The sequence below is a fragment of the Ailuropoda melanoleuca genome, chromosome 1 (assembly GCF_002007445.2).
Source record: "Ailuropoda melanoleuca isolate Jingjing chromosome 1, ASM200744v2, whole genome shotgun sequence".
Lineage (NCBI taxonomy): Eukaryota > Metazoa > Chordata > Mammalia > Carnivora > Ursidae > Ailuropoda > Ailuropoda melanoleuca.
The window spans coordinates 80,574,966-80,591,363 of NC_048218.1; the positions used below are offsets into that span (position 1 = coordinate 80,574,966).

Below are 16,398 nucleotides of genomic sequence, written 5' to 3' on the forward strand. Positions count from 1 at the left end.
GGTATCCTCCCACAGAGATGTTTTTATGAGAATGCTATTCCCTCCTTTTGTGCTATGCTCTCATCCCAGAATTTCAAGGGAGATGGGAGTATGTATTTATCTTTATTTCCAAATAACAGTTTGATTGGTGCTGTGCTTTACACACCTGTCATCTCAGGTAAAAAACAAAAGGCACGAGGGTAAGGTTACTGGAGGCACATTTCAAAGCACAGCAGCTGCATCCGAAGTGAAGTTTCTGCCTAGTTCTGAGGGTGTCCTGATTGAAAAATGGAAAAATTTTCCATTTCTAGCTGAACTGTGAGAAAGTCAGAGGTGACAAACTTGCATAAAAAGGAGATTCCCACAGTTTGTAACACTGACTGGAAACATCGGGGTTACCTACGTAAGCCTACATGGACTCCTGTGGAAACGAACGCTAACCACAATGTCACTTTCTGTTTCTTGACAGGTTATTACTTCAGTTGGATGAGACAGAAAGAGCCTTTAATCAGTTTTGGTCTGAGCATCACCTGAAGCTTAACCAATGCCTACAGCTACAACACTTTGAGCACAATTTTTATGAGGTGTTACTTTATTGTGGCATAGAGTTTCCTTTCATGGTTTGGTGACTTCTGGTTCTCTCTTCCCCCTTGGACACTGGACATTGAGTGTCCCTCTTCTCCCTAATCCACCCCCCTCCTCACATTCTTGCTTCCTCATTGATCATCCTCTTCTCCCTTTTTCAGTGGGGTAGCAATGTTCTAGAATCCCATTTTCCTGATGGCATACATGATATTTCATGTCTGGTTTATCTTCCTTTTTGATTGATAATCTGTGAATGTAGCTTTACTCTTTCATCTCTATGTGTCTCAGCACCACACTTCTCTCTCCACCCTTGCCCCAAGTTTAATCTAAAAGGTTATGAGCTGTAAAAAAAAAAAAAAAAAAAAGGTATATATAGATACACAAAAGTCCTGAATCCTTTTTGGATTTTCAAGTTTCCTTAGCATATACAAACCTATACCTCCAGAGGGGTGCTCAGGGCTAATTTCTGGATGTTCTAATGTGTCTTACAGGTTAGGCTTGCCCTGGACAATTTGTTGGTAGAGCAAGCAGAGTTTATAGACATTGGAGACAGTGTGATACGCGTGGAGCAACTTCTTAAGGAACACAAAAACCTGGAAGGAAAAGGCCAGGTTTGTTTTTTTTTTTTTGCTGTTTTTATGGACTGGGAAGGAAGTCACTGTGTACAGTGACAGATCATGTCCACTCATTATTGTTGGAAGGTTGCCGAAGAACACAGGAATGCCCAAATCCTGCCTTTTCAGTCCCCGCTGCCACCCCAAGTGGGCTGAAGGTTCCAGTTGACTTGCCTGCCCATACAAAAGCAGCAAGAGGAAAAGTCACAATGAACACATCTACCAGCAGGATGTGGGCATGGGAGTTGGTGGTAAGGAGGGGAAACGTGAAAAGGGGAAACCAGAAAAAAATACCAGCTGGTTTTATAACAAGCAGAATGGGCAGAGGGGGAAATGGGTCCACATTAGCTCTGTTGCTACACAGAGTTGGCAAAGCTTTCTCCTTTCTCATGCTCCAAGAGTGGTCAATATCAAACTTGTAAAAGAATACGTGTTTCACAATTCTCATTTGAGAATTAGACAGTTTCCCAGATCTGCACGCAAGTCAGCAGGTAGTAGTGGTTCTATTTTAAGTCCTTATAAATTTGGATTATTACGAATTAAGAAAGCCAAGTCCTCTCTTTTTAGAGAAGTTCTTTTTTGCTATTCTCAAATTAGATTCTCTGTATTTTTGTCTTTTGGGCACTGAGTCCTTGATGATTAGCACTTCCTCTCTGAGCTTATCTAAATGCATGTTTCCCACATGGTAATTTCATAGTAATAGAGATTTGCTTCTCAAAGTGTGATCCTCTGACCAGTGCATAGATGTCACCTGAGTGAGAATTTGTTAGAAATACGGGGCGCCTGGGTGGCACAGCAGTTAAGCGTCTGCCTTCGGCTCAGGGCGTGATCCCGGAGTTACGGGATCGAGCCCCACCTCAGGCTCCTCCGCTCTGAGCCTGCTTCTTCCTCCCACTCCCCCTGCTGTGTTCCCTCTCTCGCTGGCTGTCTCTATCTCTGTCAAATAAATAAATAAAATATTTAAAAAAAAAAGAAATGTGGAATCTCAGGCACCCCCCCTCAGAATTAGAATCTGCATTTTAATAAGATCTCCTGGTGATTGACACGTACATTATAGTTAGAGACGTACCTTCCTCTCCCCAAAAGACAAGGAACAAATGTAAACCAGGCTCACTCTGACCCTAAGAGGTATCAGTTGTAGATTCTGAACTGGAGCTGCTTCTACACGTGTGTGAACACACGAACCTATCTGTGCACCCAGACGCTCACTCAAGAATCCCCTCCTCGGGGCGCCTGGGTGGCACAGCGGTTTAGCATCTGCCTTCGGCTCAGGGCGTGATCCCAGCGTTATGGAGCCCCACATCAGGCTCCTCCGCTGGGGGCCTGCTTCTTCCTCTCCCACTCCCCCTGCTTGTGTTCCCTCTCTCGCTGGCTGTCTCTATCTCTGTCGAATAAATAAATTTTAAAAATCTTAAAAAAAAAAAAGAATCCCATCCTCTCTATGAGCACCCCCTCTGTTCCAGTGATCATTTGACAACTAAACGTTTAGTACTGTAGCCATGAGTAATCAGAAACATTTATTAAACAATGAAAAAAATCGAATTTCATGTATCTGATGACTGTGTCTCAGATTCTCTAAGATAGTCCCAATTTTACATAATTTTAGTTTTTTTAAAAAAGATACTACATATTTTCACTTGCATACATTCATATATTAGGAAAAAAAGCCTCATCAAGCCCAGTCCTTATATTTTGGGTTTGACAAATATGGTCATGGCATATATATGAATGAAAGTAGCTACTCACCTGTAAGGAAGGCATTCATTCATCATCAGGTATTCCTTGTCCTAGGTTCTGTGGATATGGTGGCAAACCAGACAGTCAAGACCCTGTTTTCATAGAGTTTACATTCTACTGGAGAGAGAGTGTTGAGTAAAAAGTAATCAAATAAGTAATAATATCAGATAGTGACAAGTGTTATAAAAAAAATAACAGGATGTAAGAGAGAGTGACTGGGTGCTACTTTAGCTCAGGTAGTCAGGAAAGGTCTTTCTGAGAAGGTGACCTTTGATCTGAGCTCTGGATAACCGTGCAGTGATTTGGGGAATAGCATACAGAGCAGAGAAGCCTCAAGTGTGAAACTCTTGAGGCAAGAATGAGGTTGGTGAGTTCAAGGAATGTGTCTGGAACATAGTGAGCCAGGAAGGAACAAGGTGGGAGTGATGGTGGTGAAGACTGAATTTTATTTTCAGTGGAACCTATTGGAAGGTAGTCTGGGTTGGGTTTTAAGTAGTGTGGCTGAGGGATACCTGAGTGACACAGTCAGTTAAGCATCCACCTCTTGGTTTCGGCTTGGGTCATGATCTCAAGGTCATGGGATCGAGCCCCATATTGGGCTCCACACTCAGTGCAGAGTCTGCTTGAGATTCTCTCTCTTCCTCTCCCTCTGCCCCTCCCCCCCTCACACACGCGTGCTCTCTCTCTCTCTCTCAAATAAATGAATAAATCTTTAAAAAAATAGTAAGTAGTGTGGCTGATCTACATCCATTTTCTCTTTTCTGCCCCTCTTCTGGGACTTGAGATCTTTGCTACATACTTTAAAGATTGCTGACCAGAGCTAGGGGAGAAACCTATGGTCATGATTGATCTTTCACAGGCAAAGTACCAGAACCAGGTAGACTGACTCACAGCAGATGACCTGCAGAGCCCAGGCATATTAGTTTTACCCATTCTGTGCCTTACTTACCCTGTTTTTTTACTTATTTTCTAAAGGATGCAGTAGACCTATTTCTCGGCCTTTAGATGAAGCAAACAAAACTATCCTATCATAACCAGGACCTTTTTAACATGTCTTCGCTCAGCTTTCTAAAAGGCAGTGTTTCTTCAGATGATTTTTAAGGCTTTGCTAATCTTTCCATTTGTCCTGTAAAGTGTTAAAGGAACAAGGTGATGTCTGTCTACAGTCCACCAAAACCTGCTTGGGTTTGTCCTTCACTCAGCATTCAGGAGTCAGCTTCCCTCCCGGCATAGCCACTCACTGATATCTGGGTTGTTGCCAACTTCCTTATTCTGTATGATGATATCATCCTCATGGGTAACCTCTGAACCATCTCACTAACCATTCTTCTACTGCATGCTAATTGAGCCTGTTCTTTTATCTTTTTCTGGTTTGATGGTTTAGCAATCTTTATTTTTTTAGAGAGGGAGAGAGTATCTCAAGCAGGCTCCACTCTCAGTGTGGAGCCCCACCCAGGGTTTGATCCCACAACCCCGAGATCATGACCTGAACTGAAATCAAGAGTCAGACACTCAACCAACTGAGCCACCCAGACACCCCTGGTTTAACAATCTTTTGAATATTCATTTCTAATTCTGAGAAACAAGGGTGGTTTCAGCTCCCACTCTTACTTCTTTTAAGGCAGAATTTTCTTTTTTTTTTTTTAAAGATTTTTTTCAAGATTTTTTTCATTTATTAGAGAGAGAGAGCAAGAGAGAGAGAGCACGAGTGGGGGGAGTGGCAGAGGAAGACGGAGAAGCAGACTCCCTGCTGAGCAGGGACCTGGGATCATGACCTGAGCCAAAGGCAGACATTTAACCGACTGAGTCACCCAGGCACCCCAGGGCAGAATTTTCTGTAGGGTTTTGGCTGTAAGGCATGCGGGGGCCCTTGGCGATGGGTCAGCAGAGAGCAGACAAGGACCAGGCAGGGGAACCAACCTGATTTTAGTCTTGACCTCTTCCCACGAGGCCAGGGGCTAGCAGTTACAGTGCATGTCCAGGAAGGCTTGGAACCCAGATCATTAACCTCCTAGGGATGTAATCTAGCTGGAGGGGCATGTTTTTTTTTTTTTTTAATGGAAATTTTCAGACACACGCAAAAGTAGATCAACTAGTACAATTAACTCCCATGTGTATGCTCAGTTTCCACAAACATTAACTTTCTGTCTTTCTTGTTTCATCTGGCCCCATGTCCCCACATGTGTATTTCATTCCAATGCCATTATCTGTGGGTTATTCTGGGTTCCTTGACATAGAGCATCACCCTTTCTCATCATTTTCTTTCACAGTAGACACTTTCATCTTTCATCTGTCATAGCAGTCGATTCTGGGGAAAAATAAGCTGTTATTACACTAAGGATTTCTGAATTACGTGTTGCAACTTGACTATCCAGCCTTCTGGAATTTTCAGCATCTGAAAGATGCCAGGCCAGCTTGTGATCAGAGCAACAGATTTCAGCCATTTCTTTCTCATTATTTCTCTTTGACTTTGGTGGTTTTGTCACTTGATTTTCTTCCACAGATGCTATATAGACTAAGAAATAAGCTGCGATTTGGAGGTTTTACAGTCAAGTTCTTTGTAGGCGCCTGAAGGTTTTGATAGTCATGGCTGCGCAGCCATCATTTATAGCACATGTGAAGAGGCCAAGAGGGCTGGAAGGTGACAAGACACTGGCTTTGCAGCCAGACAGAACTGGATTCAAATTTCTGCTCTAACAACTACCAGCTGTGTGCCCTTAGTCAAGTCTCTTAGCCTTTCTGAACACATCTCCCCAGCCATAAAATTGGTAGTAATCATTCCCTAATCCCTGTGAAGATGAAATGAGGTAAAGGCTTCATAAGGACTGGAGCGTAGTAGGTGGTCAGAATCTGGAAGCTATTTTAGTACCCAGTCATTTCAGTTGAGTGATCTTCCAGCCATCCAGTGTGGCTCCTAAGTTCTTGCTCATCTCTCCTCCAACATCTCAGTGTTTTAAGAAGTTCTGAAGAGGGAGATGCTGCATGACAAGCAAAGGGCAGGCTGTCATTGCCACAAAGCACTTGGGAAATATTCTGTGGTGAAGTTCCCTGGGCCCAGAAAACTTGTGCTGTTCTTAGTAAATTCGCAGCTGGACTTAAAAAAAAAAAAAGTCAACAGACTTCCTTGCCAAGTTTTCATGCTTCCATATTTGACTAGAATCAGACAGGTTTGATCCAACCAAATGAGGTCTCTAAGCTTAGGCAGAGCAAATGCAGCCATTTTTCTCTGTGTGTGTTGGTCAGAACAGATTCTGGAGCCAGATTGCCTGACTTTGAAGCCTGGCTCTTCTCTTTCCTACCTGGGTCACTTTGGGCCATTTTTGCCTCTACTTCTCTTTTGTTAAATGGGGCCTATGTCAGAGGGTTTGTTGCAGGGAGTAAAACAGTCAGTTTAAGCATTCAGAGCAGTGCCTGGCATGTAGAAAGCTCTCAGTGAATGTTAAGAAGGATGTGGGCTCTGCAGGGCTTGGTGAATGACTGGCCCAGTAGGGGGGCAGCATGTTAGAGTTTGTTGAAACCATAAACCCCTGCAAGTCAAGAGAGGGGCGGATGTTATCACCTGGAATCATCATAACTCCTTGTGTTACTGTAAAAGTTAAACTAGGGCAAATGTGTCTCACTGGGATGTTCAACATGGCCATTAAGGGTGCACGTGGCCTCTCAGCGCCTGGAGACCTTTGGAAACATGGAAGTCATCTGTGCTCACTCACTGGTCAATGTTGTTTCACACAATTCTAGCCAGGTATATCACTGCATCTTCTAGTTCCCTGGTTAATTCATTTGATTGATCAAGTATTTATGAGATATTTCTAAGTGATTTCATGGAGCTTGTGCGTTGGTAGGAGTGGGTGGAGGAGGAGAGAATCGTAAGTGAAAGTAAACAAAGGAGATAAGTTCAGGTAGAGGTTAAGTGCTGTTAAAAAAAAAAAAAAAAGAAACTGAAGGGAAAGGGAGGGTCTGGGTGGGTGGGTTGTGAGGAGTGACTTAGATATAGTAGTCAGGGAAGGCCCTGTGAAGAGGTGAGCCAAGAATTTACCTCAATGACCTTAGGTGAAGCATCCCAGGGAAGGGCCCTGAGCCAGGAGCTAGTTTTGTTGCCATCTTTGTTTAAACCATACCTCCTATCTGGATTACTGTGGTAGCCACCAGCTGGTCTCCCTGATTTGCTTCTTCTCTGTTATTCTCAACAGTATAGAAAGAGCAATTCTTTTAAAAATATGAGTGAGACCCCCTTCTCAGAGCCCTCCAGGGCTTCCTACAGCACACCGTGCAAAAGCTGAAGTGCTCAGAACAGCATCGGGGCCCTCCCCAACCCAGTCCCCCTTGCTCCTGATTACTACTCCTCTTTTCCTGCTTGCATCCTCTGTTCCATCCACAGTGGTCTCCTCCTGCTATCTGAACATGGCAAACATGCTGCCACCTCTCAGCCAAGTACTGCACAATTTGTCCTTCACTTTAGGCCTTGGCTTCTGTGTCAAGGGTTTCCAGGCCCACACTCAGATTTGAAGATTTGCTAGGGGGACTCATAGGACTCAGCATGTAATTAGACTCACATGGTTATGATTTATTACACTGAAAAGATATCAAGCAAAGTGAGCACGGGAAAATGCATGGGGTAAAGTCTGTTGGGAACCAGATACAAGATTCTAAGATTCCTCTCCCAGTGGAGTCCCATGGGATCCTGATCCCCACCCTCCCCCCCCGCCCCGCCCAGGATTCTGCCCTCGACACCATCAAACAGTTGTGANGCCCTCCACCATTGTGAAATGTCTATCAGGGAAGCTCATTAGGGGCTCAATGCCCAGTTTTTATTGGGGACCGGTCATGTGGGTAGCCTCTGCCTGCCAGATACCAGAATTTCATACTCCCAGAAAGAGAGTAGGGATTTAGTATAAAGCATATTGTTTGCACAAGAGTTAAGGCATGGTGAACCATTCTTATCAGGGGATGATAGGTACCCTCCTGACATTCCTAGATGGCACCTAAGGGCTAACCTTGCAGGCAGACCTTGCAAGGACAGCAGTCTCAGCCTGTTACGTTAACATTTCTGCACTGCTTGGCACTTTCTTTCTTTCTTATTTTTTTAAATAAATATTCAATTTGTTGAAGTAACAGTTAAGTCTAGTTTTTCCTTAAGCTTTCAAGTTCAACTACAAATCTTTTTTTTTCTTTTTTCCCTTTTTTCCCCTTAAATTTAAATTCAATTAATTAACGTATAATGTATTATTTGTTTCAGGGGTACAGGACTGTGAATCATCAGTCTTATACCCAGGACTCATTACAGCACATACCCTCCCCAATGGATATTGTGGATGGCACCTTCTCAGTGAGCCCTTCTCACACCCATCCTACTTAAAATAGCAACTCTTCCACCAGCACTCCCTGCCCTTCTTTCCCTGTTTGACCTTTCTCCATAGCACACATCCATCACTAAGATATTATATAATCGACACATCTAATTGTTTATTGCCTGTGTCTCCTATTAACATGTAAGCTTCATGAGGGCAGGAATTTTTGCTTCCTTGATTACCACCAAACCCCTAGCGTCTAGGGCAGTGTTTGGCACATGGAAGGTCCTCAGTAGTATGTGATGAATGAATTAAAAACAGATAAACATGGGAGCACCTGGGTGGCTCTGTTGGTTAAGTGTCCAACTCTTGATTTTGGCTCAGGTCATGATCTCAGGCTCGTGCAGTTGAGCCCCACCTCAGGCTCTGCGCTCGGCATGGAACCTGCTTAGGATTCTCTTTCCCTCTCTTAAAAAGAAAACAAAACAAAACAAATAAACATGGCACATGGAGTTAGAACAAAGCAAGCCATGCAGAGAGAGGTAGGAGGTGTGGTTGCTGGATCCTGGAGGCAGAGCAGACTGAAATCCTGGAGCCTGTGAGTTGCAAGAAGGGGTTAGGTAAACATATTTCTTAAGTCTCATCATGCTCCCACAGAGTTGTCCAAACCAGATCTTTACTAGTTGCCCAAATTCAGCTTATTCCTCTCTCCCCTCAGGGCCCCATGTCTGATCCTTTTACTTTTCCATTTAGTTGGCAGGGGAATTCAGAGTCTCCAGTTCTGGTCAATATAACACTTAATGCTCTTTTGCCAAAAACTTACCACACTTGTAGTAGTTGAATTACTGGTATTATTAATTTAGTAATCTGAGTTCTCCATTAGATTGAAAATCATAGCTTGTTAACCCTATATCCTCAGTGCCTAGCCCAAAACTGAACAGACATTTGAATGAGTGGCTTGCTCTTCTTCAGAGTGCAGGTGACCTTGGACTAGGCTAGACTTCCTGGAGAACTTGAACTGCCACAGAGCTTTCCCAGGTTCTGTAGCCACAACTCTCAGCCTAAGACCTGACATCTCCCTAGGCAGCCTCCAGGTTTGGAGCACACGGTAGGCAAATACCAGCCTCACCATGACCTGGCTTCTGATGCTTGGCTGCGGATGTTCCCTTCACAGGAGACCTTGGAAAAGGCCCGGCTGCTTGCAATAATTGGGGACCAGCTCATCCAAAGCCACCACTACGCAGTGGATTCCATCAGACCCAGATGTGTAGAGCTCAGGCACCTCTGTGATGACTTCATCAATGAAAACAAGAAAAAATATGACATTTTAGAAAAGTCCTTGGAGTTGCATAGACAGCTGGACAAGGTGAGCACAGCAAAGCCAGGACCATGATGTCTGCTAAATTTTCTGTTAAACAGTCTTAATCATACTCATCCTCCCTGCCCCGCAAAATTGCTGAGAGGATAACATGTTTCATGTGAAACAGTGCTTGAGAGGCATTAAAAACAGTGCAGATGTTAGGTCACAGAAGTACTGGAAGTCAAAAATGCCCCCACCATCCCACCATATCCCATTAGAATGAACAAATGTTCATTTGCCTCTTTGTGGACGTAGACTTAGAGTGTGTTTTGGCCTGGCCCCATGATTCCCCTTCAGGCAGAGAACCAAACACTATATTTGCAAAGTGCTTCTCCTTATATATGTATGCATCAATCCTTTTGAAGAAGCTTAAGTAATAATGACCATTACACACTCCTGCCATTTATTGAGCACCTACTATGTTCCTGTCAGAAACATAATTATGTCATCTATTCAATCCTCAAGACAACCTATGAGGAAGGTATTAATGACATTATTTTATAGAGGCAGAAACCGATACTCAGCGTGGTTAGCAGTGGTTCACAACATTTAATACATGAGAACCAGTTTGCTAGAATTGCAGATTCTATAATGTGCCATTCCAGAGACTCAGATTCAGTAAAGTCTAGGATGATGCCCAGGAATCAGTATTTTCACCAAGTTTCCAGGTGATTCTGGTGTAGGTGCTACAGGGACGACACTGAGAAACTGTAGGATAAGTGATTGCTCACAACCACACCTGAAGTTAAAATAGGGGATTGCAGATTTGAAGTCAGGACTGCCATATTCCAAACCCCAGGCTCCTTAGACTAGACAGCAACACTGTGTGCAGAGGGCTCACAGGGAAGGGGCACAGCCCCTGGTGTCCTTCAGTAGTGATCCCTGGGACAGGTGCCTGGTCAGCAGGGGCAGTGACTTCTGGACCCTTCCCTGTCAGCTGTGCAGGCAGCATGTGACTCATGGCCATGAGTCAGCATGCTCCGTTCCCATAGCTGATTCTCTCTGATGGCTGCAGGCACACACCCAGGCTGTTTACGCCATCCCAATGCCAAAGGGATTGTAATGTTAATGAAATACAACTGTTCCAGAAGCAAGTGGCTCAGAAGGGCCTGGTCCACAGCCTGCTCTGTGTGCTGAACTCTGCAGGATCAGCAGCTGTTTTCCTCACTCCGTTTCTGCTCCAGAGATAAAGCCTAATGCTGATGTGTGGAGAGTGTGTGTGTGTGTGTGTGTGTGTGTGTGTGTGTGTGTGTCTGGGAGAGTATCTGCTGTGACTCTGGAAGAACCCAACTTATTGTTTTCTACACATCTGGGCATGATGTTCAAGAGAAATAGATCAAAGCATGTATGTATCATGCATATAGAGTATATATATAAAATTACAGAGTATATGCCAAAGCATGATTTACGTTATTTTGAAAATCCAAAAATGTAGGAAGGAGGAGGAAAAAAGTTACTATGGACATCTGCACATCCCATTCACTTCCTCATCACTACATGATGGTAATCATTAATTTTTAAATATCTTTATTATGTTTTGTTATTCTAAAAGTAGTACACATTCAGTGTAAGTAATTTAAGGAAAAAAATAAAGACAAATATAAGTTGCATGTAATTTTTCCGGTTAGAGCTAACTACTTTGGAGTGCTCTCTTTTGCTCTTTTTCCCCCTGTATAGTTATTTTATGTAGGTCTTCAGGTCACATGGTAAATGGAAATGCAGACATACTTGCACTGGCAGCTTTTTTCCACATAAATATTCAGGCAGCACAAGGGCCCCTGTCTTTCTGTTTAAGTCTTTTAAAAATTGAATTGTTAGAGTTCATCACCTATCTGATTTCATCCCAGCATTCTGGAAAGTTTGAGTATTGCTGTCCTGAGTTACAAAGCTTTGCATTCTTGGATGCTTCCGTAGGACAAACAAATGCCAGTAAAAGCAAATGTGGACAGAGGAAAGGAGTGTTTTTGTTAGGAGTGATGTTCCCTTGCCTAGGAAGACATGTAGGGGCCAGGTCTAATGCCTCATTTGTCACCCTATGCTCTTATATACCAATTTGGATGCAAGATGAATGGCCTAGAAAGCAAACCCGAAAAGTCATTGGTTACATTCCTCAATGGTTAGACCAAACTTAGGAATACCTAACTCTTTTCTTTTGGAGATGTAGCAATTACTGTCAGTGGAAAAGGAAGAATGTTTATACAAGTCTTTTTACTGACTGGATGACTTCCCTGAGAAGTAGACAGATGTAAAATTAGTTTGGGTTTGTCCATCTTAGAGTTGTGTTAACAGTGGTTAGACCTATGAACTTTATGCTGTCCCACAACAATTTTCCATTGTCTCAGTATTCTAGACCACAAGTAAGCTCAGGCCTCCTGAGGGTTGTGGTGGCTGAGTTGTGGTCAGGTTAATAGCATAGAGCACTGTGTTTCTTTTGAAAGGTCAGCCAGTGGTGTGAAGCAGGAATCTACCTTTTGGCTTCCCAAGCTGTAGACAAGTGCCAGTCACGAGAGGGGGTTGACGTTGCCTTGAACGACATTGAGGCATTCCTGAGTACAGCAAAGGAGTACCAGTTGCCCAGCCACACGGAGTTTTACAGCCAGTTCGAGTTGATACTCACCATTGACGTCAAGGTAATGTTTCTGGGTTATTTTAATCTTGTGGTTGGAAAGAAAGCACCAAAGGACCTTTCACCTGTTGCTTAAGAAAGTCCAGGTACGATGTACTGAGCAGGCACACCAGTTCCTGAGTTCTCAGGTGGTATCTTAGACTCTGTGCTTCCTGGCAATGTGATCCTTCATGGTCTGACCCAAATATCACCTTTAGTCATTTGTTTCTCTCCAGCTACTCATGAGCGTCCTGATGTATCATGCACTGTGCTGACGGTACAGCAATGAGAAGAAATAGACATGGTTCCATTCCTAATGGAGCTTATGGGAGAGGCTGACATTAATAAATGTCAAATACAAAACATAAGAATGTGTCACAAGCTGAGATAAGTGCTCTGGAGGAGAGATTTAGGGTCCTGCTGGACATGTGATAGAAGAACTTGACCTTGACTGGGGATCACTGGAGCCAAGGCCTGGAGACTGAGTAGAGATAATGGGGGAGCCTTTCCAGACCAGAAGTAACAGCATATGCAGAGGACACAGGACTGGAGGGAAGTTGGCACAAGTGCAGAACCCAAAGGCCAGGGTGGCTGGAGTACAGAGAGCAAAGGAAGGATGTTTGGGGTGAGATAAGAGAGGGGCAGATGAGGCAGAGCTTTATAGGCCATATTAAGGAGTTTGGTCTTATTCTAAGAGCAGTGGGAAGCCACTGAAGGATTTCAGCAGGGGAATAACTTGATTGGATTTGCATTTTGAGAGGAGCACTCTTCTATGAAGTCAGCAGATTTATGAATAGCATACCTTCCTCTGAGATTTACCTCACCTTGTATATATCTCTCCCGTAGGACCTTCTTTACTTCCTTTGAGTCACAGATCTCTTTTGAATCACAGAATCTGATTCACATACTTTCAGGTTTCTGCATACTCAAAGTAATTAAAGGGAATTTGAGGTAGGCACTTTTATCAAGATATGGGCAGGATTTAGGTAACCCCGTAGGGATGGTGAAGGTCCTTGGGGCTAGCAAGAAACAGGAAGAATTTACCATCCATAAGCATAAAGGGCAAAGAAGAACCCAGGAAGTACTGTAGCTGTGACAGTGAGAGGCGCTAGTAAGGGCTGTGGCCTTGGGCAGAGGGATGCAACCACTGATGGGGGAATATATATCTCTACTCTCCTCGCTCCCTCTTTTTTCCTGGTGGTACTTCCCATTGGCCAAGCCAATTAAAAGCCCATGGGCAAGTGAACCTCTTCAACAGACCCTGTAGAGGTCAGCTTCCTGGGATACAGAGCTGGGAAAAGAAGATGTAGTAGGGTGACAAATACGGAATATCCAGCATATATAACTTTTATAATTAATTTTATGGGATACCCTAAAGTCCATCCATGGATTCAGGCTAAGAGCCTTTGCTATAATATGTTACATACCATAATATTCTACTTATGTACTTTAAACGTCTGTCTTGCTCATTACACTGGGAGCTTCTGAAGGGCAGGAGCTTTATTCATCTCTGTACCCCTGTGCCTAGCCTTTGCCTGGTGTCCAATCCATATTTGTTGAGCAAGTGGGCAGGCAGGTGGCAGAGCGGGCCAAGTATATGGGGGCAGCTCAGTGTGGGGTTGTACCTTAATGATGTTCTTTCCCTGAAACATTTTGGTGGTAAGGTGTGATCTCAGTAAGGGGTGGGGTGTAGTTGAGCAGACACCTTCCCCCAACACCAGGACCCTTCTTCTTCCTTGCAGAGGGAACAAAGGGAAGGCCCTCTGGTGTAGGTTCTACACTGCAGACCCGGTGTTGGTAGCTCCAGGTCAGATTCCTAAGACGAGATAGTCTCACCCAAGTCCAACTCCATTAGCTGCTCAAATGAGTGTATTAAGTCAACCAGGGAGATTTGTGGCTACAGCTGCTATTCTGGCCAACTTCAGCAAACTTCCTGGCCATACTACCTACCAGGAAATGAATAAAACTTAATAAGCCTTCTCTGGAAAGTAGGCAGAAACATGGAGAAAGGAGAGGATTATAAGAGAAATATTTTTTTTAATCCTATACGTCAAATGGATCAAAATATCCCCAAACCCATCTTCTTTTGTTTTGGAGTAAAATTTTAGGTTATAAGACTTAAATATCCTGTTGAGTCAGAGAAAGTTTTGTCCACTGAGAAGTAATGACTTTGTTGTCAAAACTGGTATTCTATACATATAGAAATATTCCTAGATATATGTATATGTAGATATTGTACAGACACATGTATCTTTTTACTTTGACAATTGAGATAGCATAGAAGCAATGAGACCGCTAGTGTCAATGAGCATACCTAGCACTGAGATCTTGGTTTCTAATACCATTCTTCAATAAAAGACTCCTGAGCTCCTTGGGGAAATGGCTGATTCTAGGGCCAGGGCAGGGAATATACACGGTGATCCTTAGAGCATCTTGTAGTGCTAGAAGGACCTACTAAAAACAAAACAACAAACCACAGTGATGGCACATAGGTGGCAACTGAAAAGAACTCCCCATGGCTAATGCTAGAACAATTTGAGCAATAAAATTAATAAAGTAGTATTGGATTACAACCCAAAGTATAAAATACATATCTATGAATCCATTCTGATATAAATAAATGATGGAATAAACAAATAAATGGGGCAGAAGAAGCTAATCTCCCATGCAGAAGAATTCTAAATGATTTATATAGATACTTTGCCCTCAAGGAAGTAGAGCATAATTTCCCAACCCTTAAATGTGGTCTGTACATAGTGACTTCCTTTCAAAGAATACAGTATGGGGAGGGAGAAAGAAAAAGTGACTTTATGGTGAAGTGTTTTGTGTTTTTTTTTTACACCACACAACCTTAGCTAGTTGACCTAGGTCAACATCAACAATGTTGTCAAGCAGATATGATGTACCTTTGATATGATGTGATGAACATGACACTTTACTTCCATGGTCTTACCCCCATAACCCATAGCTCTGGTCTAATCACAAGAAAAACATCACCTAAATCCCAACTGAGGGACAAGCTACAAAATATCGGACCAATACTCCTCAAAATAGTCAGTCAAGGTTATCAAAAACCGGGAAAACTGAGAAACTGCCACAGCCAAGAGGGGTCTAAGAAGTCATGACAACTACATGTAATATGGTATCCTGGATGGGAACCTGGGGGGGAAAGTACATTAGGTAAAACTAAGGAAATCTAACTAATATATGGACTTTATTTAATAATAATAATAATTTATTTTAATAATAAAAATAGCAGTCAATATTATTTTATTAATTGTAAGAAATGTACCACACTAATGGAAACTTAAGATAGGGGAAACTGGGTGGTCTATATGGGAACTCTCTGTACTATTTTGTACTTTTTTCTGTAATTCTAGAACTATTTGAAAAAATAAAATTTATTTCTAAAACACTGGTACTACTCCATGTCTAAAGAATTGAATCTGTTACATTTAAGACATAGTGATTATCAAAGCTACATCAACAATTAAACTATTGTTCTCATAACAGCCAGCCTGTCAGTCTGAGGCTCTTCAAGTGCTTTTCTGCAATATATAGCTACTCTACCACCCCCTTAGTGCTGCTGTTTTGACTTTTCTCCCTTGTTCACTTTCACCATCCAGTCTAGAAAATGAAACAACCGAAGTAACAAATAACAAAATTCAATTCTTTAAATATTCACTGGGAAGCCAGTTTGTACTTTGTCATGGGACTACAATAATGAAAGTCACAGGGGCGCCTGGGTGGCACAGCAGTTAAGTGTCTGTCTTCGGCTCAGGGAGTGATCCTGGTGTTATGGGATCGAGCCCCATATCAGGCTCCTCCGCTATGAGCCTGCTTCTTCCTCTCCCACTCCCCCTGCTTGTGTTCCCTCTCTCGCTGGCTGTCTCTATCTCTGTAGAATAAATAAATAAAATCTTAAAAAAAAATAATCCCTATAATGAAGGTGGTGGCCATTTAGTAGAAGACAAACATATCCCTAGTAAGTGCCTGTTGGTCCAAGAGCATATGGAATGGAAGGAACAGTGGGGCATGTAGGGGAGGCAAAGGTCAGCTCAGCCTGGGGAGGTCAGGGTGTTCATAGGAGAAGATGCCTACATTTGGTCTGGAAGATTGGGTAGGAGTTTTCAAGGGAGACAAAGCAAAGGGAGGGAGCCTCAGCAGAAGGAAGAGGAGGTGCAAAGGCAAAGAGACTGGAAACAAGAACATTCCTGTAACTGCCACAGC

The 16,398-nt window shown here is 43.1% G+C and overlaps 1 protein-coding gene across 1 annotated transcript in view; it reads left to right on the forward strand.

The window, feature by feature from the left end:
• Window positions 1-16,398, forward strand: part of MCF2L2 (MCF.2 cell line derived transforming sequence-like 2) — a 260,280-nt gene that overhangs the window by 121,385 nt on the left and 122,497 nt on the right. The window contains exons 9-12 of the mRNA XM_034662062.1: window positions 449-563; window positions 1,056-1,175; window positions 9,378-9,569; window positions 12,002-12,193. Of these exons, the coding sequence (XP_034517953.1) occupies window positions 449-563; window positions 1,056-1,175; window positions 9,378-9,569; window positions 12,002-12,193 (619 nt within the window). The remainder of the gene's footprint in view (window positions 1-448; window positions 564-1,055; window positions 1,176-9,377; window positions 9,570-12,001; window positions 12,194-16,398) is intronic.